At 43.8% G+C, this 27,926-nt stretch overlaps 1 protein-coding gene across 4 annotated transcripts in view; it reads right to left on the bottom strand.

The window, feature by feature from the left end:
• USP43 (ubiquitin specific peptidase 43) overlaps positions 1 to 27,926 on the bottom strand; it is a 481,211-nt gene that overhangs the window by 3,940 nt on the left and 449,345 nt on the right. For all 4 annotated transcript variants that reach the window (XM_033961845.1, XM_033961846.1, XM_033961847.1 and 1 more), the window contains 5 exons: positions 16,018 to 16,121; positions 8,163 to 8,240; positions 6,900 to 7,029; positions 4,888 to 5,236; positions 1,011 to 1,169 (listed from right to left, as the gene is read on the bottom strand). In XM_033961845.1, the coding sequence (XP_033817736.1) occupies positions 1,011 to 1,169; positions 4,888 to 5,236; positions 6,900 to 7,029; positions 8,163 to 8,240; positions 16,018 to 16,121 (820 nt within the window). The remainder of the gene's footprint in view (positions 1 to 1,010; positions 1,170 to 4,887; positions 5,237 to 6,899; positions 7,030 to 8,162; positions 8,241 to 16,017; positions 16,122 to 27,926) is intronic.

Below are 27,926 nucleotides of genomic sequence, written 5' to 3'. Positions count from 1 at the left end.
TTTACAATACAAGATTTTATCCTAACTTGACACATACCAGGGGTCTAATATTAATATATATAATATATGATTTTACTGGTGACAATTTGCCATATTGCAATACCATTAAGTTCTATGCAGTTTAAAAAAAAAATAAAAGAAACTGCACATGTACGTCTTAGTTCTGTTCTGATGGACTCCCAGACAGAAAAAGAAGCGGACCCGAAATGGTAGGCAACTAAAATCTTTTATTCAAATCATCCAAGAAAAATGTCCTTAAAAGTACCGAACGTGGGCCACGTTTAGCCCAAACAAGGGGTGTATCATGGGTATCTTTTATCACCGTTTGCGATCCGCTTCCTTTTCTGTCCGCATTTCTGTGGATTTATGAGGCCTCTAGTTTTGACTCCAATGGACCTCCAGCCAGTTGGGTTTTCAGGATGTCCGCAACAGGTATGATTGATCTGAATATGCTGCCTCCATTGCATGAAAATTTACCTCAGGGGTGTCCAACCTTTTGGCTTCCCTGGGCCACATTGGCCAAAAAAATGTTTTTGGGGCGCGCAAACGCTGCAGCAAGACAGAGGAGGGAGCCCACAAGATGGTAAACATCCGGGGGCAGCAGAGGAAAACACTGCATCGCCCTCAACCAGGGCCACACAAAATACTCCTTGGGCCGCAGGTTGGACACCCCTGATTTACCTCATGCATATTCAATATAGAAATCCTGAGCTGGGGGGGGGGGGAGGCGCGTGAGAAATGAAGCACTGTGCCTGGGAAGCCCAGACGCAGAACAAGCATACTGGGCTAATAAATTATTTAAATGGCTGTTGCCTTTTTCACAACTGCAGCGCCTCTTTCACAGCAAACCCTTATTACAAAGACACGCAGAAAAAAAACACTTGAATAAAAGCAATGCACAAGTGAATACTGGATGAAGCATAGGTCTTGGTGTTATAAAAGATATTTTATAAAGAGATGTTTGGTATGAAAGAGCACCCTGCTCTATTGTACTCATTCGTAATCACAACCTCTCATGGAGCTGCTGGCAGACCAGGTAGGAATGGTGTTTCTTTTCTGGTAAAAAAGGATGTAGGCCCCCCGCGTGATAATATCCTCCTCTTGGACCAGTTCCACATTGCTGTCATCATAGCTGTACCAGCGGGCGTCCAGGGAGTTGTGGCAGTATGCTGGAAACAGAAGGAAGACATGGGTTTGCAAAAGCCAGGAGCTGCTCACTGTACAACACATTCTATACAAATCAGTGTCCTGTGAGATGTTTATAAGGCAGGTGGAATTACCAGTGTTGAGTTAAAGATGTTCCTCTCCTTATTGGCAGCTCCAAGGAGAACCAGATACTCGGATTGATACTGTCGTCCTCTACACCAGGGATTCTCAACCCAGACCTCAGGATGCACTTAGCCCGCCAAGGAGAGTGTGGTGTAGTGGTTAAAGCTACAGCCTCAGCACCCTGAGGTTGTGGATTCAAACCCACGTTGCTCCTTGTGACCCTGGGTAAGTCACTTAATCTCCCCATTGTCCTAGGTACATTGGATAAATTGTGAGCCCACTGGGACAGACAGGGAAAATGCTTGAATACCTGAATAAATTCATGTAAAGCATTCTGAGCACCCCTAGGCAAATGGCATCGAAAATTGAATAAATAAATAGCATGAAAAGTTTCAGCCTCTGATAACCAGAGCTGGTATTGTGACATCATAATGCCTCCTTCCACAAATGCCTAAGAACCAACCTCACCAGTGATGTCACAATGGCCTGATTGTCCTTTACTTGGCTCACTTTTACTACATTTTGATTTCTAGAGTGGCACAGTTAAAGCTACAGCCTCAGCACCCTGAGGTTGTGGATTCAAGACTCTGCTTCACCCCTTCCTCATGTACCTTCCCTAAATGTTATCCCCATCTTTATTTTTATATTGTAACTTCTTGCCCATTTCTTTCCCATATGTTTCTTGTATTGTCATATTTGTCATAAGTTCAGTCAACAATCTTCAATGTATTACTTTGTTATATTGTAATTTTTATTATGTACATCGCTTTGAATTAAGATAAAGCGATTAATCAAAACTGAATAAACTTGGAACTTGGAACTTGAACTTGTGACCCTGGGTAAGTCACTTAATCTCCCCATTGTCCTAGGTACATTGGATAAATTGTGAGCCCACTGGGACAGACAGGGAAAATGCTTGAGTACCTGAATAAATTCATGTAAACCATTCTGAACTCTCTTGGGAGAACAGTATGGAAAATAAATAAATAATAATACCAACAATAATAATAATAATAATAATAATTTATTTATTATATACCGCTATACCGTGAAGTATGCACCAGAGCTGCCATTAGCAGCCAAAGTGCACCTGAGTGAATTAAGAGCTACTATTGATGCATCTAAGGTAGGCAATGTCTTCAGCCAGAGGAGCTAGGCATCCTCATCAATCATGAAAGCAGAGGGGTCCTGAGCCAAAAGTGAGAGAGCCCAGGCCCCTGAGCCCCCCCCCCTCCACCCCGGCTATGACACTGGTTATAACAGTATAATATGAAGGTCAATAGAGGTATTTGGGAGTAACTCAGGTCATAAAAAGGTCTCATCAGGCTTTCCTGAAGATTTAGGACTATAGAGATATGGGGCTAGATTAGAAATAGGCATACATAAGGTTACCATATTTGTGTGGACAAAAGAGAAGGCACATGGTCTCACCCTACCACATCAAAACCAGCATGCCCCCAACACACAGTGGACAGTCACCTTGCCCTGCCTCCTACACAGCCACCAACTGTGTTGTTCACTCTCTCTCCCCACTGGAGGAGAAAAAGAGTGAATGGCTGCTTATTGGGATGCTTCCTCCCCTTGTGCCTGCCTAGAGAACTGACTGCTCTTGGGAACCACAGGAGTAGAGAAAGCACGGGGATAAATTTCTCCCCGTCCCCGCGGGAATTCATTTTCCCGTCCCGTCCCAGCGAGTTCTTTACCTGTCCCTGCCCCATTTCCTGCAAGCTCCGTCCTCATCTGCACAAGCCTCAAACCCTTTAAAATCATAAGTAGCAACATTCTAGAACTCAGACTGTGATGTCATAATGCCTCATTCCACCAATGCCTAAGCTCCGTCCTCATCTGCACAAGCCTCAAACTCTTTAAAATCATAAGTAGCAACATTCTAGAGCTCAGACTGTGATGTCATAATGCCTCATTCCACCAATGCCTAAGCTCTGTCCTCATCTGCACAAGCCTCAAACCCTTTAAAATCCTAAGTGTTCGAGGCTTGTGTGATTAAGGCAGAGCTTACAGGAATGGGGCAGGGACAGTGACAAAACTTGCGGGGACGGGGAAATTGAGTTCCTGTAGGGACGGGGAAAATTTTGTCCCTGTGTCATTCTCTACACAGGAGGCTTTAGATAATGAGCTACTAGGCAGAAACAAGAGAAGGAAGCAGACCAATATATACCTGTTCACTCCCTCCTTTTCTTGGAGTGTGATTTCAGCAGGGAAGAGGGAGAGAGTGTGAACAGCGCAGCTTCTGTGTGTGACAGTATGTCTGCCTGGGGTTGAACTCTGTCTGGGGACTTACCAGCACAGCTATCGGCCACAGTGGTGAGCAGACACATCTCCAATTTCTGGTCTAGCATCTGCTCCCTCTTCCTCTCCTCCCAGTCTTCGTAGCCTTTCATCTCCCTGTCCCTTCTCTCTTCCCTCTTGCGCGTTCCTCCATGATCCAACATTATTCCTCTCTTCCCTCACTCCCATTGTCTGACATTACTCCCTTCTGCTTCTAGATTCAACATCTTCCTTTTTCGCCCCTCTCCATCTCCTATGTATCTCTTCTTTCCTCCCATGTCCAATATCTCTCTCTCTTTCCCTCCCTTGTGCCCTAGGTCTAACATCTCTCTTTCCACTTCCCTTGTGCACTGTCTCTCCCTTCCTCTCCTCCATCATCTTATCCAATATCTCTCCCCCTCCCCATGTCTAACATTTTCTCCCTCTCTATGCAGCATCTATCCCTCCCCTCCAGCCCACTGCTGTCTCTCCCTTTCTCCCCAGCTCCCTTCTTCACCCCAGGTCCAGCATCTCTCCTTCTCTCCCTCATTGTTCAATTCCTACAACTCTATTCTTGCTCTTCAGTGGGTCAGCAACAGCCTGCAGCAATTCTCACAGGCTCTCTGCCGCTAATCCAGAAGCCTCCACTCTGCCGCAAAAAAACAGAAAATTGCCAGAGGGGGGTGGGACACAATAGAAGGGTGGCTTCCGGATTAGCGGAAGGGAGCCTGTGAGAATCGCTGCTGGCTGCTGCTGATCCACTGAAGAGATCTCTGAGGGAGCATGAGTTTCGGCCACAACTGGCAGAAACCTAAACAAGTGGTATAAAATCACCAGAACCACCCAGATGCCCGACAGTTGCTGGAAAGGAGGACATGTCCAGAGAAACCTGGATGAATGGTAACCCTAGGCATGCACCTAGGATACCAGATTTTGAAGGTGCCAAAAATCTAGGACTCTCAACTCTTAGGTCTCTGAGGTTCTTAAGTGCGTTATAGAAGTTTATGAACTTGAGGATATAGTGAAATTGATACTAACTTGTAGATGAGCATTTCAGAACAAGGGTCTCAGGCTTCCAGATGCTGCCTGATGTAACAGACATTCTGGTTGCTCAACCAAGAATACAGAGCGGGCAGTAGGAAAGCACTTGCAAATTATTTCAAAGTGGTAACATCAGGAAAAAAAAAAAAAATACCCAACACTATCTGACAGACCATTTTAGGTCACTGGCTGAGGTCTCCCTCACAGAGATTGTGCTTTTGGGGACATCAGATCACAAAACTGTGAGTTGGCGATGATTAAAAATTTCATGTTGAGGTCATTCTGGAGAAACCTTGACTACAACTAACTCACCTGTGTAATGTCCTCCTTGCATGCTTCCATGATGATTGCAAACAGCATAGAGATCATACAGAACATCTGGTTGGCAGTGCTCAGGGTGGTATGGCGGCTGTTTCCACGAAGCCCATTGGTTTTGCGTGTTTTTGCTACCCTGAGTCCTTTTGACCACATGGGGAGCCATGTCCAGTCCAGTAAGGGGGAATTTAACCAGCGTGGAAAGTTTATTTCTCCGCTCGCCCACCTGCCGAAACCTCTTCAGATGGATGATAAGGATGTCTGGCAAAGTCCACAAGTTCAGCTTCACCATGCCTTGCTGAAGCACTTTGCAGTGGGGGCATTTCCAGGCATCATCTGGGGCAAGCTGAGACAAAAGGAAAAGAATAAAATCTTATCACCAGGGGTGGAGGGGTGGAGAAAAATTACACTTTCCACTGTAATGCGGGGGGTTCCCCCCTCCCGATCCCCCCCAATGACAGCGTCAACACTTCTAAGTAAACTGGGGGGGGGGGTTTCTACCCCCACACACCCCCTCGGAGTGCATTAAATTTAACTTTTAATCTGGTGCGCTGATGTCCTGCGCGCATCTGTCAGAGTTCCTTTGTACGCGTGCGATTGTCCCGTGCACTTTTATCTATGTAACATATATATATATATACCATTTACATAAATTATAGTAGTTTTGAGGGGAAAATAAGATCTCAAAAGCGTGCTTCTCGAATGCATGTATCAAAGGAGTGTCTTATGCATGCTTATTGAAAGCCGACACTTGCACCTCCCCTCCCTTCCCCTTCATTCAAATGCGTTTGCTCGTAGTTCTCCGTTCCTCACATGACATGTGCATATAGTGTGCTCCTATAAGGCATGCACACAATACAGCGTAGCTTTTCCCGGCACATGTATGCCTCTTGCTGTGGTCTGTTCTGTGCATGTGCCAATCACTATCCCCAGTGACTCGTGTAAATTTGGTGACCCTCCACGAACCTGAGTTTTATGTGTGTTTTTTCGAGAATGACTCATCTTTTTGAAATCGTTACGTTTATGGCCACGATAGAAGCCTGTCGGATTTTACTGCCAATATTAGAGAATCTATCCCTGTGACAAACTGAACACCCTCCCCACCCCCAAGGGCCAAGAATGCTCCTTCAGCGCTATCTCAAGCTCCAGCCCATCCAGGAAGCCAAGTTGACCTGCAAATTGAACCAGGCTGGCCAAATACTCACTTTCATTTTGTTTAAAATATGTACTTACTAGTCTTTAAGCCCATTACATTAACAGGTGCTAGAATAGATGTGTCTGTCTGTCTTTCTTTCTGTCTCTCTGTCTCCTTGGCTGCTTTATGTCTGTCTGTCTTTCTGTCTCGCTTTCTCCTTGGCCGCTATCTACCTGTCTTTCTTTTTTTCTTTGACTCTCTCTCTTTTGCCGCTGTCTGTCTGTCGGTCTTTCTGTCTGTCTCTCTGGCCCCCTGTCTGTCTGTAATTCTTTCTGTATGTGTTTTTCGCTGGACTCCTGTCTGTCTGTCTTTCTTTCTTTCTTTCTCACTCCTTGGCCGCTGTCTGTCTGTCTCACTGGCCCCCTATCTGTTTGTCATTCTTTCTGTCTGTCTCTCTCCCTGGTCCCCTGCCTATCTCTCTCTGGTCCCCTGAGCAAACCAAGATTGCTGCCTGCCCCCCAGCACACCCCTCTTCCCAAAGCAGCCCCTTTTCCCTCTCCCCCTCCACTTCCCTGTGCAGCAGTAGCAGCTGGACGCCTCGCAGCATCTCGAAGGACACCCTCCTGCCGTTGCTCTCACCGCCGCACGCACTGCAAGCTGCCACGCGCCGCAAATCAAACACAGCTACGGAGTCACAAATCACGCTGTCAGGGATCACGGCGTTGTAAGTGTGCATATGCGCGTAGGGTTTTATTATAGAGGATAAATTTGGTTGGGGGGAGCAGGGCAGATAAGGCATGCATCTTTTATTGTGAAATTGCAGGCAAATGTATTTCTCCTTCTGTTAGTGTCTAATAAATGTGCAGTGCCAGACCTGCTCTTCCTTGGTATACAGCTGGAAACACTCATCCAAGGTACAGATGTGCTGCTGCTGGTGTGCCTGCTGTTGCAGCCCCACGCTCTCGGCATCCTGCACCACCTCCTCCTGGATATTTCCGAACAAGCTGCCAAAGGAGAAAAGGAGATTTGAAACAATGAGGACCCAACCACTCTTGTGTATGAATTCTGCCATCTCTAGCATACAGGAAGGAATTGCAAGGTTTAAAGCATGGACCCCACAGACCCCCACGGATCTTAACCGCAAGCCCTCAAAGATCTGCTCACCTCGGAGGCGAGCGGGATCCGTGAGGGCTGCAGGAGTTAAAACGAGGATCTCTGCGGACCCCATGTCATGGCCGCTTTCCTTTTAAGGCCGTGTGCTTTAGCTCCGCGGGATCCATACGGCCTCCAGGTAGACTGGGACACTGGGGTGCAGAAAAGCTGGGCACGACAAAAGGGAGAACTAGAGAGAGACTGCAGTGTTCGTTACCAGCAATCCCAACCATCAACAGAAAAGAAGCCAGCAAAGGTAGAAGTTAGAAAGAGGATCTCGCGGACCCCACAGAACTAAAAGTGCATGGCCTTAAAAAGAAAGTGGCCATGGGATGGGGTCCGCAGGGATCCTCATTTTTTAACTCTTGTGGACTTCATGGATCCCGTTCATGCTACAGATCCTTCTTTTAATTCTTGTGCATCTCGCGGATCTCATCGGAAGGGGTAGGATGAGGATACATAGGGTGAACGGGATCCGTGAGGTTTAAAACGAGGATCCCATGCCACAGCCACTTTCTTTTTAAGGCCATGTGGTAGAGATCTGTGTGGGGTCCGTGGGCTCCTCGTTTTACCCTGTGAGTCTGCAGCGCGACTCCTAAGGCTGAACTTTGGCAAAAGATACTTGACGCGACCTTTGCAGCGGTTAAAACCGAGGTCAGCAAATTTTTAAGGGTGTGCAGTTAAGATCCACGGGGTCCGCGTTTTACCCACTCCCGGTTTACATTCCCTTCTGCCAAAATGACTTGGGCTCTGAATCAAAGCAGTAGTAGGTAACAGGATTCTGTTTACGCCTCAGTTTGTTTGCAGAAACTCTGGCAAAACCTGAAATAGGGTAGGAAATTCCTGGTAATAAAAGCCGTGCCCCTCCCCATCCCCACTCCACAATGAAGTTAACTACTTACGTACTGTGCACAATATTTTTGGCCCAGGAGCTGGGCAGAGTCTGTTGGAAAGTAAGCATCTTAGTCTTTCATTTTAAACTCACCGTTCTTTGGTCTTTGGATCCCACTCTACTATGAGTTTCACGTGGGCAAGCCCCCCAAGTCCACTGAACTGTAATGCTCTAGTAGAAAAAAAAAAATCAGCGTGATTAATCGGAGGTGATTAGACTTTTATTCAGACCTTTCCCATTTATATGCTTATTTTTCTTTTATTTGTGAATAACTGAACATGCTGGGGGCAGAACACAGGTAATGTCTTCTCTCAGCAGTTAACATTAAAACATTCATTATACAAGGCAGGGCATGAAATCACCTAGATCAGTGGTTCCCAACCCTGTCCTGGAGGAACACCAGGCCAATTGGGTTTTCAGGCTAGCCCTAATGAATATGCATGAAGCAAATTTGCATGCCTATCACTTCCATCATATGCAAATCTCTCTCATGCATATTCATTAGGGCTAGCCTGAAAACCCGATTGGCCTGGTGTTCCTCCAGGACAGGGTTGGGAATCACTGACCTAGATGACCCAAAAAATAATTCAACTCCCCCAAAATAAAACCCAGAGCCAGTATAGTTCTTTCAATTGCAGCCACCAAATTCCTGAATAGCAGCAAGAAAAGCTTTCAAGCATTTAAGAACCTTAAATAATTCTCTTCACATAAAGGCTTCGGCAAGCAACTTCACAATGACGGGTGGCACCCACCCAAAAGATCTTAACGTGTTGAGAAAAGTGAGATCCTGTTTCCACCAACAACATTTTGCTGTCCTTCTACAATCGATCATTCTTTCCAGACTGGACTATTGTAACTCCATCTATCTAAGCCAGTAGTCTCAAACTTGCGGCCCGCCAGGTCCTATTTTGAGGCCCTCAGTATGCTTATCATAATCACAAAAGTAAAATATTGATCATCTGTCTCTTTAGCTATAAATGACAATAATATTATTAAGACTTAGTCAAAAGGAAAGATTTATAAACTATAAAGAGTTTTGCCTCATGCAAAATTGTCATTTCTTTAATAAGACTTTAACTATTTTTTTCTGAGGCCCTCCAAGTACCTACAAATCCAAAACGTGGCCCTGCAAAGGGTTTGAGTTTGAGACCGCTGATCTAAGCCTAACCAAGAAAAGTCTTCAAAGACTTCAGCAGATCCAGAACACTGCGGCTAGGTTGATCTTCTCAAAAAGTAAATTTGATCATGTTTCCCCCGCTTCTGTCAAAACTTCACTGGCTTCCAGTAATTTCTAGGGTTCACTTTAAATGTGCCTGCCTAACATTCAAGATCCTACATGGCACTCTTCCTCCCTTAATTCCATGATCTTGGAATTCTTCAAGACCTGACACTACCAGATCCACCCAAAAACTTAAACTATCTTTCCTCTCGGGAAAATTGGGGAAATCTCTTTTCTTTAAATTCACTGAGCTTTGGAATAACCTTCCTGCCCTGCTGCAGAATCTGGGCTCCCTCCAATTATTCCGTAAGCATCTGAAAACTTGGGGGTCCTTTTATCAAGGCGCGGTAGGGGTTTAACACATGGAATACCGCGCGTTAAGCTGCCTGCCGTGCTAGTCGCTAACGCCTCCATTGACGAGGCGTTAGTTTTTTGGCTTGCCGCGGGGGTTAGCGCGTGATTAAATGTCCAACGCGCTAACCCCACTAGCGCACCTTGATAAAAGGAGCCCTTGGTTATTCTCAAAAATGTAAATCTCTTTACCCTCTTTATAATCACTATTTCTTATTATGTTTTCCCTTCCTTATTTTAAAGTTCCTGTAAACCTAATGTGACCATTTATTTTTTTCATCAAAACGGGGCATCTATTATTTGTCAGTCCCACCCCAATCCTGCCCCCAATTTCTTCCATTCATTTTTCATGTACAAATAATATCTTATTAATTCATAATGGTAACCATAAAATTAAAACCCCCCACAAACCACACTATATGCCAGTGGTCTCAAACGCAAAGCCTTAGTGGGGCCACATTTTAGATTTGTAGGTACTTGGAGAGCCGCAGAAAAAATAGTTAATGTCTTATTAAAGAAATGACAACTTTGCATAAGGCAGGGGTAGGGAACTTCGGTCCTCGAGAGCCGTATTCCAGTCGGGTTTTCAGGATTTCCCCAATGAATATGCATTGAAAGCAGTGCATGCAAATAGATCTCATGCATATTCATTGGGGAAATCCTGAAAACCCGACTGGAATACGGCTCTCGAGGACCGGAGTTCCCTACCCCTGGCATAAAGTAAAACTCTTTATAGTTTATAAATCTTTCCTTTAACAGTTAAAGGAAAGATTTATAAACTATAAAGAGTTTTACCATATGCAAAATTGTCATTAACTATTTTTTCTGCGGCCCTCCAAGTACCCTATTTTTTCTGCAGCCCTCACATGTAAAGTTTAATATCTTTCCTTTCTCAAAACTGACACATTTCAATCACTATATTGAAAATAAAATCATTTTCCCTACCTTTGTTGGCTGGTGACTTTATTTTTCTGTGCTTCTAACTATGTTTCCAGGGCCTTCTTGTCCTTTGACTGTTTTTCTCTCCGTCTTCACTTTCTGCCTTGCATCCATCTTTGGCATTAACTTAATATTAAATTTTTTTGCTTTCTTTTCAAAATCTACGTTTCCATGTCTTACCTTCCCTTCTATTTCTCTCTTCTTCCATTCCTATTTCCATGGTCTGACATCTCTTTCTTTCCTTTCTCTCCCTCCCTCCTTCCTTCCTTCCTTCCTTTCCCCTGGTCTGGCATCTATCTCCTTCCCTCCCCCAACTTTTTATTTCTTTCACCCTTCCCCCTTCTTTCTTTTTCTCTCTCTCCATGCCCCATTTCTTTCTATATGTCTGTCTTTCTCTCTCTCTCTGTGCCCCCTTTCTTTCATTTTTCTTTCTCCATGCCCCTTTCTGTCTGTGTCCCGTCTCCCCCTTTCTTTCTTTATTTCTCCCTGCCCTCCCACAAGCCACCACCATTAGGGAACAGGCCACCACCGCCGCAATCGGGAAACAGGCTAGCGCCGAGGTCTTAGCTCTCCCTACTTATCTTCCCCAGTGCGGGGCCGACCAATTCTCGCCACCTGACGTCAATTCTAACGTCGGAGAGAAAGTTCCAGGCCAGCCAGGCTTTCCTGTACTTTAAGCTCCAACAGCCCACGCACCATGTTTAAACTGAGCCGGCTTAGCTACAGCCTCCCCTCCCCTTTCCCTCTCCACTCCTATTAAGCTCACACTCCGTTTAAGTGCATGTGAGACCCGGTCCGAGGGGTGTGCACTTAAGTGGAGTCGACTATATTTAAAGAACTTATTATCCGCTTATCTCCTAAGTGGTTTACAAGTCAACATTCACAGTACAGGTCACATTTTACCATACATTTTCTAATACATCAATCAGCTTTGTTTATATTGTTCAACAAAAAATTGTAGTCATTTTCAAATATTTTATTGAATGTCAGGGGGACAGCTAAAAGCTATAATGAAAAAATGAGCCTTACGTAATTTTCGAAATAGCAGTACATTGTTATAAAAACAATTTGCTTCGGACAGACTATTCCAAAGCACCGGTCCCGCAACTGAAAAACAAGACTTTCTAGTGGAGGCATACTTAATTTAAGCCCTCTTCTATCAAACTGCGATAGTAGTTTTAGTGCAGGGAGCCGCGCTGAATGGCCCGTGCTGCTCCCATTGCTCATTGAGTTCCTATGAACGTCGGGAGCAGCACGGGCCACTCAGCGCGGTTTGATAGAAGAGGGCCTTAGTCTCTTATTCTTGCGTCTAACAGCATCCTATTTTCTGATCTCAACTCAAGAATGACTCAACTCAATAACTCAACTCAAGAATAACTCAAGAATGACTCAAAGCTATAAATGACCTCTTCCTTCTCCACGTCAAGTTCAGAGGAAATCACTCTTCGAATCCACCTTCGAGTTTCAAGGCCCCAAAATTTGGAACTGCCTCCCGACCTGCTTATGTCAGATCTCCTCCTATCTTCAATTTAGGAAGGTGCTACAAATGCATCTGTTTTCATTATAGTCTTGCCATGATTCATAATGTCTATGTTGCTAACCTTATTAGTCTTATGTAAGCCGCAATGATTCCCAGTTGACATTTGCGGGGTATAAGAAACAATATGATATGGTGTGGACTCTTGGAACAGATCAAGTGCAGTTCTATAGTTGTTGATTCTTTTTCTTACTTTTGTTCTTTTCTCTACAGTGGTTGAATCAACACAGTACTAAACAACCCTGTTTATGGCAGTTAAATTGTATTATTTAATATTATGCTTTATTTCTAGTGTGTTTTATCATTGGTGGAATGTTTATGACTGTATTACATGTATTTGAATTGTTTTGAAATATATTTATGAATTCTTTATCAATTTTGTAACCCCTTTAGGCTGAGAGTGATGTGTAAGTGCAATTACAGATAGTCAATGACATCAAAATGTATTTTGGTTGCCTGTGTCTTTTTTTCAATACAATAAAAAAGTGATTTCAGCACTATGCAAGGTTCTTTTACTGTTTTGAGCAGGGGAAGGGGGCGAGAGACTGGCAGCATAGTGTATTGTTTCCAACATTTAAATCTGATAACACCACGAGAATTTTATGGAAGAAAATAAACTAGTTGGTGCATTAACTGCAGTTGCCAGAAAGTGGCAATATAGCCTAAGAAACATAACTGCGCAACCTTCCCAGGATAAACTAAAGATGCGCACTCCCTTGTTAAATCCCAGATCAAAGGAGAACATTTCAATGTATCTTTTCATGTCTCTCCTTCTCCGGCACTAGAGATGATTAGCGCTGGAAATAGCCCCGGCATTAGGGTGCACAGAATGTTCAGAGGGCACTAACACTGGAGATAATGTTGTTTTATTAGTGATTTTATGTAACTAATTTTCGATTATTTGGATTTTAGATTTTAAGCCACCCAGAAGGTATTTGACCCTTGGTGCGGGATAATAAGATTTGAAGAAATTTGGAAAAGGTAATTGAAGGCAAAGTACTAGAGAGGGTTATGTTGCATTTTGGGCTCTTTTTACTAAGGTGCGCTAGCGTTTTTAGCGCATGCACAAGATTAGCATGTGCTATAGTGCGCGCTAGCCGAAAAATTACCGCCTGCTTAAAAGGAGGCGATAGCGGCTAGTGCATGTGGCATTTTAGCGTGTGCACGCCTTTGTAAAAGGAGCCCTTTATTTCCTATATTTTATATTTTTCTTCCATATAAGGTATAGTATTTATAGTGGGCCATCTGCTCTGTTTTCACCTTCAATTTATGAATTTTTGAAAAAAAGTGCAAACAGCATCCAAAACCATAATGCCAAAATGTCTTATCTTCTGAAACATGTAGCCAGTTACATTTCTTCTGCCCTCAATATCATCACAAGGGCGCATTCTCCAAAACAAGATTCCTCTGTAATTCATGATGCAATCTATAAGGCTAATCCTGTATAGAATACAGCAGTGGCGTACCAAGGGGGGGGGGGGGGTGATCCGCCCCGGGTGCACGCTCCAAGGGGGTGCATAGCTGGCCAGATCCGGAATCTCCCGCGCTGCTCCAAACGGCACCTCAGCGCGGTTGCCGTACTTGGAGAAGTGAACGAAGGTCCCGCGATGACTACGCCATCTACCACCTCTGTTCCGGAAGAGGTAAGTGACGTCGGGGGGGGAGGGGGGTGGACCGGCAGCCGCTGCGTCTGCCGGCCCAGCCCCCTCCAACGTCACTTATCTCATCCATCCAGAGCAAAAGCAGTCATCGCGGGACCTTTGGAATGGAGAAAGAAAGGAGCATAGTAGGGTGATGAAAGGAGGTCAGGGTGGCATGGAAGGTGTGGAGGGTGAGAAAGGGAGTCAGGGTGATATGGAATCATGCTGAAGGGTGACAAAGGGGGGTCAGGGTGGTATGGAATCATGCTGAAGGGTGACAAAGGGAGATCAGGGTAGTATGGAAGGGTGTGAAGGGTGAGAAAGGGAGTCAGTGTGGTATGGAATCATGGTGAAGGGTGACAAAGGAGGGTCAGGGTTGTATCAAATCATGATGAAGGGTGACAAAAAGGGTCAGGGTGGTATGGAAACATGGTGAAGGATGACAAAGGGGGTCAGGGTGATATGGAAGGGTGTGGAGGGTGACAAAGGGGGGTCAGGGTGGTATGGAATCATGGTGAAAGGTGAGAAAGGGGGTCAGGGTGGTATGGAAACATGGTGAAGGTTGAGAAAGGGGGTCAGGGTGGTATGGAAGGGTGTGGAGGGTGACAAAGGGGGGTCAGGGTGGTATAGAATCATAGTGAAGGGTGACAAAGGGAGTCAGGGTGGTATGGAACCATGGTGAAGGGTGACAAAGGGGGTCAGGGTGGTATGGAATCATGGTGAAGGGTGAGAACGGGGATCAGGGTGGTATGGAAGCATGGTGGAGGGAGAGAAAGGGGCAGGTGCTGATGGAATTTGCAGGGAAAGAGACATAAGGGGGAAGAATACTGCATAGAATTGGGTTGGAGGGAGAGAAAGGGGGCAGATGCTGATGGAAGTGGGGGAAAGGGAGAGGAGAGAGTGAAATGCCAGACCATGTGGGTGTGGGAGAGGGATGGAAAGAAGAGGACAGGAGAGATGCCAGACCATTGGAGGAGGGAAGGGAGGAAGATGGATGCCAGACTAATGGGGGTGAAGGGAGAAATGGAAGGGGGATGCATAAAGTTTCTAGAACGGGAATAGAAAAAGAGAAGATGCCATATAGAAGGGGCAGAGAGAGAGAGGGTAGACAGTGGATGAAAGGAAAAGAGTGACAAAAAGATGAGGAAAGCAGAAACCAGAGAAGACAAGGTAGAAAAAAATTTATTTATTTTTTGCTTTAGGTGAGATGCATCGCTGTTTCTGTGATGTTGCATTATATGCAGAGTCCAGCTTCTTGGTGATTCAGTTTAACCTTTGCCTACGTATTTTTATTCTATCTCCCCATTTACAAAACTGTAGAGCATTTTTTAGCGTTGGCATCTGAGCTGTTACCACCGTGGCTAAAAACCACACTACAGTTTTGTAAAAGGGGGAGGAGTTAGTTTGTGATTACATACTAGGCGAAGGCGTTTTCTGTGTTCTGTGTGTTCGAAAAGACATGGTTTTCTGTTAGGATTGACTGTGTAGGATTGATCTGTACTAGTCTGGTTTGTTTAGTTTTACAATGGGTTTATTGATGTACTGCTCACTGCAGTATGTAAAATGCTGCCTTTTCCTAGGTATTCATGTGTGACGTGTGGATTGTTACTAAAAATCATGTTTTCATACAGATGGTGGGGGGGTGTCAAAAAATGATGGGCCCCGGGTGTCACATATGCTAAGTACGCCACTGGAATACAGAAAACCCCTTAGCCCAGACTTGCTTAGCCCATACTTCTCCTTCAAGCCAGCGAATATGAGTAGCTTCCCCCCCCACATCCACACTTTCTCTTCCTCTACAAACTGTCCCATGAAATATAATTGCTTTCTTCCCTGTCCCTTATAGGCATCACAGTTCATCCTGGAGCAAAATTTTCATAACAGCATACAGGGTCTCACTTTGTAACCCTAACTAGGGTCAGCACGGCAGCAGCACTATCAGAACCCTCTTCCCTGAAAGCATTTAAAAAAGGCATTTTCAAAATCTGTACATTGTCATCCTTTATCAGGAACAAAATTAAAATGATCAATAAACCCAGATGTTTATTTACAAGCATTTTGTGTATTTTCCAATTCATGTTCTCCCTCAAATTACCCCAGCAATGTGATCCATATCCACCCAGCCTCTCCTAGTCATCCTCACCTCTGTCCTTTTTGCCCAGTTTCACCTCCAGTCAATTTCTGTGGGGTAACTCAAACACAAAATTAATAATGGGGTAATTCTGAGTTGCTCTGGGTGATACTGAAGAACCAGTCTCTTACCTATCAACAGCTGGATGATAAAGCGGTCTTCCATCCTGAGGAGAGAGGTAACTGCCAGCCACTGTGCCTCCAGCAGCCCGAATACGAAATAAAACTCCCACATTCTGAAGAATAAAACAGAACCTACTCAGAACTCTTATGTAAAGCAGGCACTCACAAGGAACCATTTCATGTAAGGAATAAGAATGTGCAGAGGGGGGTCATTTTCAATACTGACATACCACATCCTGATGCGATTTGCCCTTGCTCCTGATAACTGTGAAGGAGGTTCAAGTTTATTAGATGAAGGGAGACCTTAACAACTCTCCTCTCCATCATTCTGTACTTGCCTGGAGTCACTGAATGGCTGGCAGCAGCAATCAAGTGAGACTACTCTGCCGGCCACAGGCCCTTCTTCCTGTAGAAACAGGAAATTACTTCACAGGAGGTGGAATACGGCAGGAAGAAGAACCTGTGGCCAGCAAAGCAGTCTGTCTTGATTGTTGGTGTTGTCATTCAATGACTCCATGCAAGTAGAGGATCGGGGGTGGAGGGCGGTAGCAACCCCTTAACAATGTTTGCCCCAGGCCCAGCTTTATATCTCAGCGTCCCAGACTAGGGTCCCCTTATTCTTGGTATTATGGGCTCATGCAATCCCTTATTCTACATATACCTTGCTAGAGGGCCATGGTACCCAACCTACATCTTTAAAAGTGTGTTAGAAATATTGCCAAGGAAGGATTTATACATATCAGCATAGCTCCTCATATTATATGGAGCCTCATTGTTATAATTTATTACTTTAATAATAATTAATAAAAATGCTGTCTATAATGTACATTTTATGCACACAAGGAAAACTATTAAAGGGTAAAGGGGACGGGACTTTATATATTGTGTTTTTTTTGTGTGGTTTACACAATCAAAGTAGGAGCAATGGTGTGAAGTAAATTGACCAGAATCACAAGGAACTGCAGTGGGAACTGAACTCACAACCCTCAGCGTGCTGAGGCAGCTGCTGTAACCACACCCCCACACCTAAAGGCCTGATTCTATAAATGGTGCCTATCGCATGTCCATCAAATTTATAAAATTGCGCCTACCGGCACCTAAATCAAGTTAGACACCGGTAAGTGTCTACAACTTAAGCGCCAGTATATTAGGCCCAGGTTTTCCTTACCTAAACTACTGGTGCCTAATGCTTTCCATGCTCAATCTCCACCCCTGATCAAGCCTACTTCTCATATTGGCCTCTTGGTGTAGGCGTCAGTTGGTGCCACGCCAATTTCCACACAGAATTTAAATTGCTCTTTATTAGCTTTTAATGGCATTTTCAATTATCATGCCATTTAAGCCAATTAAAAATTTTTAGGTTCCATGTGGAATTGGCTGGGCACTGCCAATGTAGGTGCCATTTATAGAATTAGGCCCAAACTTTGTTACCTATTTAATCAAGGAGGGCTGCTTAAATGTTACAGCTTAAGGACCACAATATACATAAATATGGCCTGGGCCCTACCCCACTGAATGCTTTCCCTCTATTAATCCCTAAGAGATTTTATTGCTTAAAGTTTTATTCAAATAAATCTCCCTATTCCTCGATTAACTGACCCTTTATCCCACGCTGTTGGGTTGTTCAGAAAAACCTAAAGTTTTTCCCATGAATTTGATTGTGTTTGATCAGAAAATATATATATTTTTTTAAATGAAATTTAATACATTTACAATATCAAAAGATATCAAAGAAAAAAAGGAATTTTCAATACAAAATTTTCAAGACACCAAATATTACAAAAACAATCCTTTACAAGCCCTCAAAATGGGGAAACATATTTGATTATTTTCAGAAAATATTAAAAATTAAAAAAATTTTAAAGCCCATCCTGGGGTACTTCGAAGTCACTGATTACATTTTGTTATTAACTGCCCTTGCTCCATCTACGGACCGCCTGGTACTGATAACCAGACAAGCTGCTAAATATTAGGCCAAAGATTTTAAATGAAAAGAAATCCATAATCACATTGGTTGAAGGTAGCCTTTGAAACGGCTGATTGGATTAAACTAAGATATTTCCCATTAATACAAAAAGTTTCAAATTCTTTTGTCGTCTGAGTGACAGACTCATTCCGTTACCAGGCACACTGTCAAGTAACACAAAATCACTCAGAATTTATATAGCAGGAGAGGACTAGAGGTCAAATCAGTGGACTGAAAAATACAGAAACCAGAGTTCAAAACCCATTTCTCCCACTGACATTCCAAGTGACCTTTAGTAAATCATGTTGTCTCAGGTGCTTATTAAGGCCTCCTTTTTACTACAGCGGTTTTTAGTGTAGGTCAGTGAGGTAAATGCTTCGACACTCATAGAATTCCTATGAGAATCATATAGCATTTACCTCGCCGGCCCATACTAAAAGCCTTTAGTACCGTTTAGTAAAACCCAGCGTTAGATTATAAGTTCTTTTAAGAAGAGTCAAAGGAGCCCTTTTACTAAAAAGTATTAGAATCTGGGCTTAGTGTGGCTAAATGCAGGACTTTTCCACACACTAAGCCAGGGTCAGTGTTAGGCATGCTGGGGCCCGGGGAACAAATTAAGGAGGCCTCCCCCCAATTCCTCTCCCCCCTACCCCCTCCCCCAATTTCCCTACTCATTAGGCAGAGACCTATCTCCTGATGCCTTTGCTGCAACCCACAAAATTGCTGTGCTCTAGGCAATTCAATTAGGTCTGACTAATGGAAGTGCCTGCTAGGTGGGCTATAGGGAAAGTGTATAGCTTTATATGATCATCTATTAATAAGATGTATCAATAAGTGCCATCAGTTGCTTCATATAACAGAAAAAATGGAAAATATGATGGAAACCAGGAAAATATGATGGAATCAAACTGTGCAGTCATATTTTTCTTTAAATACTGTATTATATAACAAGTATGCCATACCTAGAAACAGAGAAATATGATGGCAGATAATTCCAAATGGCTCATCCGCAGCATCCTCCTCTCCCAATTGGCTAAGGCTCTTTACACCTGCATTGCATAGAGCATTATTGTTATAAGCTATGGTTCTTAACACTTGCATTAAATATAATAAGAACATAAGCAATGCCTCCGCTGTGTCAGACCTGAGGTCCATCGTGCCCAAAAGATTCAGGACCTGTGCAGTAATCCTCTATCTATACCCCTCTATCCCCTTTTCCAAAAGGAAATTGTCCAATCCTTTCTTGAACCCCAGTACCGTACTCTGCCCTATTACGCCCTCTGGAAGCGCATTCCAGGTGTCCACCACATGTTGAGTGAAGAAGAACTTCCTAGCAATCGTTTTGAATCTGTCCCTTTTCAACTTTCCTGAATGCCCTCTTGTTCTTTTATTTTCTGAAAGTTGGAAGAATCTGTCCCTCTCTACTCTCTCTATGCACTTCATGATCTTGTAAGTCTCTATCATATCCCCTCTAAGTCTCCTCTTCTCCAGGGAAAAGAGACTCAGTTTCTCCAATCTCTCAACGTATGAAAGGTTTTCCATACCTTTTATCAAAAGTGTCGCTCTCCTCTGAACCCTCTCAAGTATCGCCATATCCTTCTTAAGGTACGGCGACCAATATTGGACACAGTACTCCAGATACGGACGCACCATCGCTCGATACAACGGCAGGATAACTTCTTTCATTCTGGTTGTAATACCCTTCCTGATTATACATAGCATTCTATTCGCTCTCTTAGCGGCTGCTGTGCACTGTGCTGTCGTCTTCATTGTCATGTCCACCATTACCCCCAAGTCCCTTTCTTGGGTACTCTCATTCAATAACATCCCTCCCATCGTATAGCTGTACCTCAGGTTTCTGCTTCCCACATGTAGTACTTTACATTTCTCAACATTGAACTTCATCTGCCATCTCGTTGCCCATTCCCCCAGTTTGTTCAAGTCCATCCGCAGCATCCTCCTCTCCCAATTGGCTAAGGCTCTTTACACCTTCATTGTGAAGTCATAGAGCTTTATGGTTACAGAGACATAGAAACATGATGGAAGAAAAAGGCCAAATGGCCCATCCAGTCTGCCCATCCACAGTAACCATTATCTCTTCCTCTCTCTAAGGGATCCCACATGCCTATTCCAGGCTTTCTTGAATTCAGACATAGTCTCTGTCTCCACCACCTTATCTGGGAGACTGTTCCACGCATCTGCCACCCTTTCTGTAACATAGTAACATAGTAGATGACGGCAGATAAAGACCCTAATGGTCCATCCAGTCTGCCCAACCTGATTCAATTTAAATTTTTTTATTTTTTTTTTCTTCTTAGCTATTTCTGGGCAAGAATCCAAAGCTTTACCCGGTACTATGCTTGGGTTCCACCTGCCGAAATCTCTGTTAAGACTTACTCCAGCCCATCTACACCCTCCCAGCCATTGAAGCCCTCCCCTGCCCATCCTCCACCAAACGGCCATACACAGACACAGACCGTGCAAGTCTGTCCAGTAACTGGCCTTAGTTCAATATTTAATATTATTTTCTGATTCTAAATCTTCTGTGTTCATCCCACGCTTCTTTGAACTCAGTCACAGTTTTACTCTCCACCACCTCTCTCGGGAGCGCATTCCAGGCATCCACTACCCTCTCCGTAAAGTAGAATTTCCTAACATTGACCCTGAATCTACCACCCCTCAACCTCAAATTATGTCCTCTGGTTTTACCATTTTCCTTTCTCTGGAAAAGATTTTGTTCTACGTTAATACCCTTTAAGTATTTGAACGTCTGAATCATATCTCCCCTGTCTCTCCTTTCCTCTAGGGTATACATATTCAGGGCTTCCAGTCTCTCCTCATACGTCTTCTGGCGCAAACCTCCTATCATTTTCGTCGCCCTCCTCTGTAAAAAAGTATTTCCTTGGATTACTCCAGAGCCTATCACTTCTTAACTTCATCCTATGCCTTCTCATTGCAGAGTTTCCTTTCAAATGAAAGAGACTCAACTCAAGTGTATTTATTCCACGTAGGTATTTAAACGTCTCTATCATATCTCCCTTCTCCTGCCTTTCCTACAAAGTATACAGATTGTGGTCTTTAAGTATGTCCCCATACGCCTTATGATAAAGACCAACACACCATTTTTGTACTATGATTATTGAATAAAAATAAAATAGAAGAAAAGCAAAGTACTGCACTCTTAGGAGGATAACAGGGGCTTCATGTACCTCATCTATTAATAATTATCATTGAGAAGCAACATTGATATCTGCTGAAAAATGGAAAATTGGATGTTTTCCAGCCCTGGCAATCGATGTAATGTCAGTAACTTGCAAATGGACAGCATCTCAAATAAACCAATGTTACCACTGACGGGACAGTCTATAATTAATGCGCTGGCCAATAGCCCCAAGACAGTACTAGAAAAAAAAAAATAAATTAAAAAACCCTGCCCGTCACTCTGCTGCTGTTGAAACGTTGAAGGGCTATTGGTTGAATGTGAACATTTTGCTTTCAGTAGTTTTATGAGCTGACAAGAGTGCTAGGATTTGGAATTTAGAAGCTGGTGTGTGTGTGTGTGGGGGGGGCTCTTTAAGTCTACTCTATGGAGGGGTTTTCTTCATGCGGCACTAGTTAAAGAGCAATTACTGAATTAAGATGACATGGTAGGGAGGCTGTATGGGCATGTGGGGGCCCTGGCACCATTGCCACCTCTGATTCTTGCACTGGTAGTACAACAGAGGAAGGATTCACATCCCCTGGCAGGACGGTGCGACGAGAGTTGTGAGGAGCAAAAATCAGTTATTTCTCAAGGGAACACTTACACCAGGTCTAGGGGGTACCACGATCTGTGCCATTCAGCTAGAGGATTCAGCCTATGATGATTGGGCTATAAGGATAAAGCCAGATTTAAAGTCCAGAATGTGTTAGGCTTGCCTCCCCCCCCTCCATTTAATGTAAGTAAACCTGGGGGGATGGAATAGTGCTTCCCAAACCTGTCCTGAATATCCCACAGCCAGTCAGCTCTCAGGATCTCCCCAGTGAATATATATATCTCAACAATCTGTATGCAGAGATCTAGCATATGCAAATTGACCTCTTGCATATTCCGATCTTGAAAGTCTGACAGGGTTGGGGAAGTTCTGGAGTAAGAGTAGGCCAAGCTAACCAAAAGTAAAACTGAATTAATATTCTCCCCAAAGAGCTCAGAACGGATTACAGGTTAACATACACAATATACAGTTAAAAGGTTACAATTTGCCAAAGTTACAGTACAAGTTTTTATGATAAAAGTTTTATCCTAATTTGACAAATACTAGGAATCTAATACCATATATGAGGAGGGGCATTATCAAAACATACGACTAAGTCCGATTTGGGCATATGGCGCTAGACTACCCAAGTAGGCAGTGGGAAAATGCCCATTTTTGAACAATACATCTAGAACAGGGGTAGGGAACTCCGGTCCTCGAGAGCCGTATTCCAGTCGGGTTTTCAGGATTTCCCCATTGAATATGCATTGAAAGCAGTGCATGCAAATAGATCTCCTGCATATTCATTGGGGAAATTCTGAAAACCCAACTGGAATACGGCTCTCGAGGACTGGAGTTCCCTACCCCTGGTCTAGAATATTTTTTCCCTGAAAATTATCTGTCTGAATGTCTCGGCTATTGTTCGTCCAAACCACGGGTAGGGAACTCCGGTCCTCGAGAGCCGTATTCCAGTCGGGTTTTCAGGATTTCTCCAATGAATATGCATGAGATCTATTTGCATGCACTGCTTTCTATGCATATTCATTAGGGAAATCCTGAAAACCCGACTGGAATACGGCTCTCGAGGACTGGAGTTCCCTACTCCTGGTCCAGACCACCAGGACATTAATCTTTATACCACATTTTTGACCAAAATTTTGTCCAGGTCCCAAACGCCCAGAACAAGACCATTTGGATGTGGGAGGAGCCAATCTTATAATGGACTGGCCACCTAGACATTGCAACAGAGCAGTAGGGCACCTTAGAGGGCACTGCTGTGAACTTCACAAAAAGGGTGCCAGATAAACATCTCACTAGAACTTCCTTATAGGTTATGCTGAGCCCCCAAAATCTACTATACCTGTCTACAACCCCAATAGCCCTTATGGCTGCAGCTGGCACCTATATGGCAGTAGAGTAGAGTTTGGGGGGGGGGGTTTGTTGGGCGCACATGTTCCACCATAAATGTAGTGGTTAGAGTGGCTTATGGGGCTGGGATCTCCTCTCTATGGTTCACTAGCCCAGCCCCCCAGGCTATTTATGACATCTGTGTGCAACTCTACTAGGCTTTCCTATACCAGGTGCTGATATTCTGCAGACTAGTATGTTCTTTTTAATTCTGATCTTTGTGGGGGTGCGAGTGGGTCAGTGAACACTGCGGGAGTGTGTGTGTGGATCTTTATTTTGTCTCTGCAGTGATCCGGTCACTTTGGATACTTTTTTTTGGCACTTAAACCTGTTTTTACATTGTCTAACTCACAACATTTAAGTTTCGTCCAGGATGTCAAGTAAAACATTCTATTATCCCCGCAGGACGACTAAGTCTAGGTTGACTCACATCCCGCTCTAGCCACTCCTCCAGATACGCTCCTTTCAGCTCTGGCTGCGTAGCGGTATTCAGCGGAATAAAAGGTCCCTTGACACGGTTCATAGACAACCCCACGAAAGACAAAGGTGCGCGCCGACAACTGAGCGCAAGACGGAGGCGCGCGCCGAAGAAAATTACAGTTTTTAGGGGATCCAACAGGGGGTTTTGTTGGGGAGCCCACCCAGTTTACTTAATAGAGATCGCGCTGGCATTATGGGGGGTTTTAACCGTCCACATTTTACTGTAAACTTAACTTTTTCCCTAAAAACAGGGAAAAAATGAAGTTTTCAGTAAAATGTGGGGGGTTACAACCCCCCAAACCCCCCACAACGCCCCCACAACGTGGCGCGATCTCTATTAAGTAAAGTGGGGGGGTTCCCCCCCATGCCCCCCCCCCGTCGGAGCCCTAAAAACAGTAATTTTCTGCGGCACGCGCCCCCACGCTGCGCTCAATTGTCTGGGTGCGCCTTTGTCCCGGCGCGCTTTTGACCTGATACCCCTCGACACATCCATAAAGTTGGTTTGATTATCGACACTTGGACAACCAGTCTTTTAGGTCGTCCAAGTGCCGACTTTGGCGGGATTTTAGATGTGTTTAAGTTTTGATTATGAGTCCCATAGTATGCAGTTTACAGGTTACAATTTCACATAGGTACCGTGCAAGATTTATCAATATAAGTTTTTATCCTAATGTGATATGCAGATCACGTGGTTTATCGATACAGCTGGAAAAGGATTAGGGTACAACAGAAGAGCATTGCCAATCAGTAAACCTTCCTTCTGGTTTTCTGACTTTTATGTCCCCCCCCCCCCGTCCAATTGGCTTTAATTCTCACAGATTTCACCTTTGTTTCATGCACGCCAGTCAATGAGAGAGAGCTTAGACTGTTCACTTTCCCTTGACAGACAAGTGCATAGGATAAATTTTGGGAGAGAGAGAAGCAGGTTCTGCATTTTGGCTCTGAAGTACCAGAATCTGTTTCTTCACATACTGTTTCACATTGTTCATGTGGGATTCGTCTGGTACTTTGCTGTCACCGTAATGCTCGCCATGTGTTCCGAGTTCTCTGCAGCGGCGGATGGCATGGCCTTCGTTTTACGAGCTGTGTTTCTGCACAAGAGACCCCGTGAATACAGATGTTTTTGCATCGCTTGTTAATTAAATGTTCCATTAAGTTTTATGCCCGCTTTCCAGGCAGCACAGCTTTGTCTCCTGACCCTGCGTTTTACAGGCCGGGATATGGAAGGCAGCGTGACCTTCCCCCACAGAGCACCGTGTGGGGACTGAAATACCCACAGCACAGTCTGCCAAGTGCTCGCCGATCCTGAATATGTTTACACCTCTTAAAATTCAGCATTGCACGTAAATTCTGCCTGTCATTTCCCCTTCGGTAGTTTCTGCAACCCAGCATCTGGGGGGGGGGGGGTGTTCCAGCTCACCCGCGGTGTGTTGTTTCGAGATGTGTGCAAACCTAGCTAGCCTGCTTGAGGCAGTATTTATTTTTTCATATTTTTAAGCACCCATCCATGAGTGCCCATGACAGTTTACAACATTTAGTAAACAAACACGATATAATAATCAGGCCATAAAATGCCACTGAAATAGTTCAGGGTCCAATACCTTGGCGCTGCCTCACTGCAGGCACTGGCACTCCTGAGTACTCTGCATAAGTGACAGTATACTGTAGGGGCAATTCTATAAATGGGTGCCTCTTTTCTTTTTGTCTGAGTATCTTTATTGTATTTTAAAAATTTATTTATGTTTTTCAAGAGGCAACAATATCAGATTGATTAATTTTCCACGAATTACAACAATTACTCCGCGAGAGATGCTAAAACGATACCTGACGGAAATATTAGAAGTTCCTGAGGGTTCATTACCTCCATTTACACAGGTGTACTATCTCCCTAAGAAAAATCAAATTCAGCAACAGGAAACTAGCCAAGGACCAATAGATGTATCGGCATTATTGGAATTATCAGATAAAGAAATGGCTACTCCTGCAACACTAGTGGCAACTTTAGCTCTAACAATGGACAAGAATTGGATTTTGAGACTTTTCTTTAAAAATAGAGCGAAAGAATTTATGGGACTCAAAATACAAATGTTCCCAGATTTAGCCAGGGACACACAAAGGCGAAGAAAAGAGTTTTTTATGTTAAATCCGGGAATAATAGCTCTTGGAGCAACTTTTTTCCTGCGTTATCCTTGTAAATGTGTTATACAATATAATTCCCAAAAATATGTTTTCTTTGAGCCTTACCAGTTGACAACTTTCCTATCTCTTTCTCGGCTTGAGAAGGAAAAGAATGGAGGAGTATAGAATAATTAAGATGTCCTTATCAGCTGACTTGCATTACTTTCCTTAATAATATTTCTTTATTTATCCGTTTATAATTACATTTTGGATCTTTATGTGGACTTGAGCTGATTTAAGTTAATTGGTATCTTGAATTTATAATATTGCTGTGATTTTTTTTTTCTTGACATAAAGCTTTCTGTACAAGTGAATCTTGAATTGTAATTTTGAAAATTGAATAGATAAATAATATTAAAAAAAAAAAAAAAATTATTAAAAAAAAAAATTATTTATGTTTTTATATACCACTTATAGTCTAAGTGGTTCACATGCGGGTACTCAAAGCAATTTTCCCTGTCTGTCCCGGTGGGCTCATACTCTGTCTAACATACCTGGGACAGTGGGGGGATTAGGTAACTTGCCCAGGGTCACAGGGAACAGTGTGGGATTTGAGCCCACAACCTTAGGGTGCTGAGGCTATAACTCTAACCACTGCGCCACACACTCCCCAAAATGAAAGCAAGGAATCGGGTAATAAGGGAAAGGGATTGGGACTTGTATACCACTTTTTTGGCACTTTTACAACCACACTCAAAGCGGTTTACATGCGGGTATTTCAAGCATTTTCTCTATCTGTTCTGGTGAGCTCATCTATCTAATGCACTTGGGGCGGTGGAGGATTAAGTGACTTGCCCAGGGTCAAAGGGAGCAATGCAGGGTTTGAACCCAGAACCTTAGGGTGCTGAGGCTGTAGTTCTAACAACTAGTTGGATTTAGTTAGATTGTGAGCTTTTTTGGACATATAGGGAAGTTTTAAGCACCTAGTGTTAATTGCCGTGATCCGACAATAATTGTAAGGAAAAGCGGTATATCAAATAAACTGAACATACACACGTACACTATTCCACATCTCCTCTATAACTTACCCAATACAGAACATTGGAACTTAGACAATGTGGATACAGCAGAGTCATACTGGACATAAGATGACAATATTGACCATTTAGATTTAGAACATGAAATAGACTTCATGACAATATGAAGGGCATTTTTTATATGTCATCTAAGTCCAAGTTTGGATATTTTGTGAAGAACGTCCAAAAATCAGGTAAAGAAAATGGTCATTTTCGAAACCGCAAAACATTCATTTTTTTTTTTTTTAACATAAGAATAGCCTTACTGGATCAGACCAATGGTCCATCATGCCCACCAGCCCGTTCTCAAGGTGGCCAATCCAGGTCATTAGTACCTAGCCAGAACCCAAACAGTAGCACTATTCCATGCTACCGATCCAGGGCAAGCAGCTTTCTAGATGTGTTCGCTCTTTGTGCGTCTATCTTTTTTGACCATTTTAGAAAAAGAAAATGCCCAAATGGAAAACGCACAAAACATGCCATTGGAATGTAGGAGGAGCCAGCATTTTTAGTAGACTGGCCACACAGACATCCCAGCAGAGCAGTGGGGCACCTTAGATAGCCACCAGGATGGTCTCAGGACTCAAGAATCTCCCGTATGAGGAATGACTGGGTAAGTTGCAGCTGTACTCACTCGAGGAACGCAGAGAGAGGTGAGACATGATCGAGACGTTCAAATATGTCACGGGCCGTATCGAGGTGGAAGAGGATCTCTTTTTCCTTAAAGGACCCACGACAACAAGAGGGCATCCGTTGAAAATCAGGGGTGAGAAATTTTATGGCGACACCAGAAAATATTTCTTCACCGAAAGGGTGGTTAACCGCTGGAATAATCTTTCACAACAGGTAATTGAGGCCAGCAGCGTGCCAGAATTTAAGAAAAGATGGGATTGGCATGTGGGATCTCTTCATGGAGGTAGTTAGGGGGTGGGCCATTAGTGTGGGCAGACTAGATGGGCCGTGGCCCTTTTCTGCCGTCATTTTCTATGTTTCTTAGGGGACACTGCAGTGAACGTCACGTGAAAGGTTTCAGGTACACATCTAACCATCACCCCTTTATGATGTAGGGTGAGCCCTCTCAAACCTACTGAACCCAACTGTACACCACCCCAATATTCCTTATACCTGCAGGTGTCA

Source organism: Geotrypetes seraphini, chromosome 10, assembly GCF_902459505.1.
Source record: "Geotrypetes seraphini chromosome 10, aGeoSer1.1, whole genome shotgun sequence".
Taxonomy (NCBI): domain Eukaryota; kingdom Metazoa; phylum Chordata; class Amphibia; order Gymnophiona; family Dermophiidae; genus Geotrypetes; species Geotrypetes seraphini.
The sequence above is the reverse complement of the archived record's forward strand: the minus strand, read 5'-3'. Positions and strand labels throughout refer to the sequence as shown.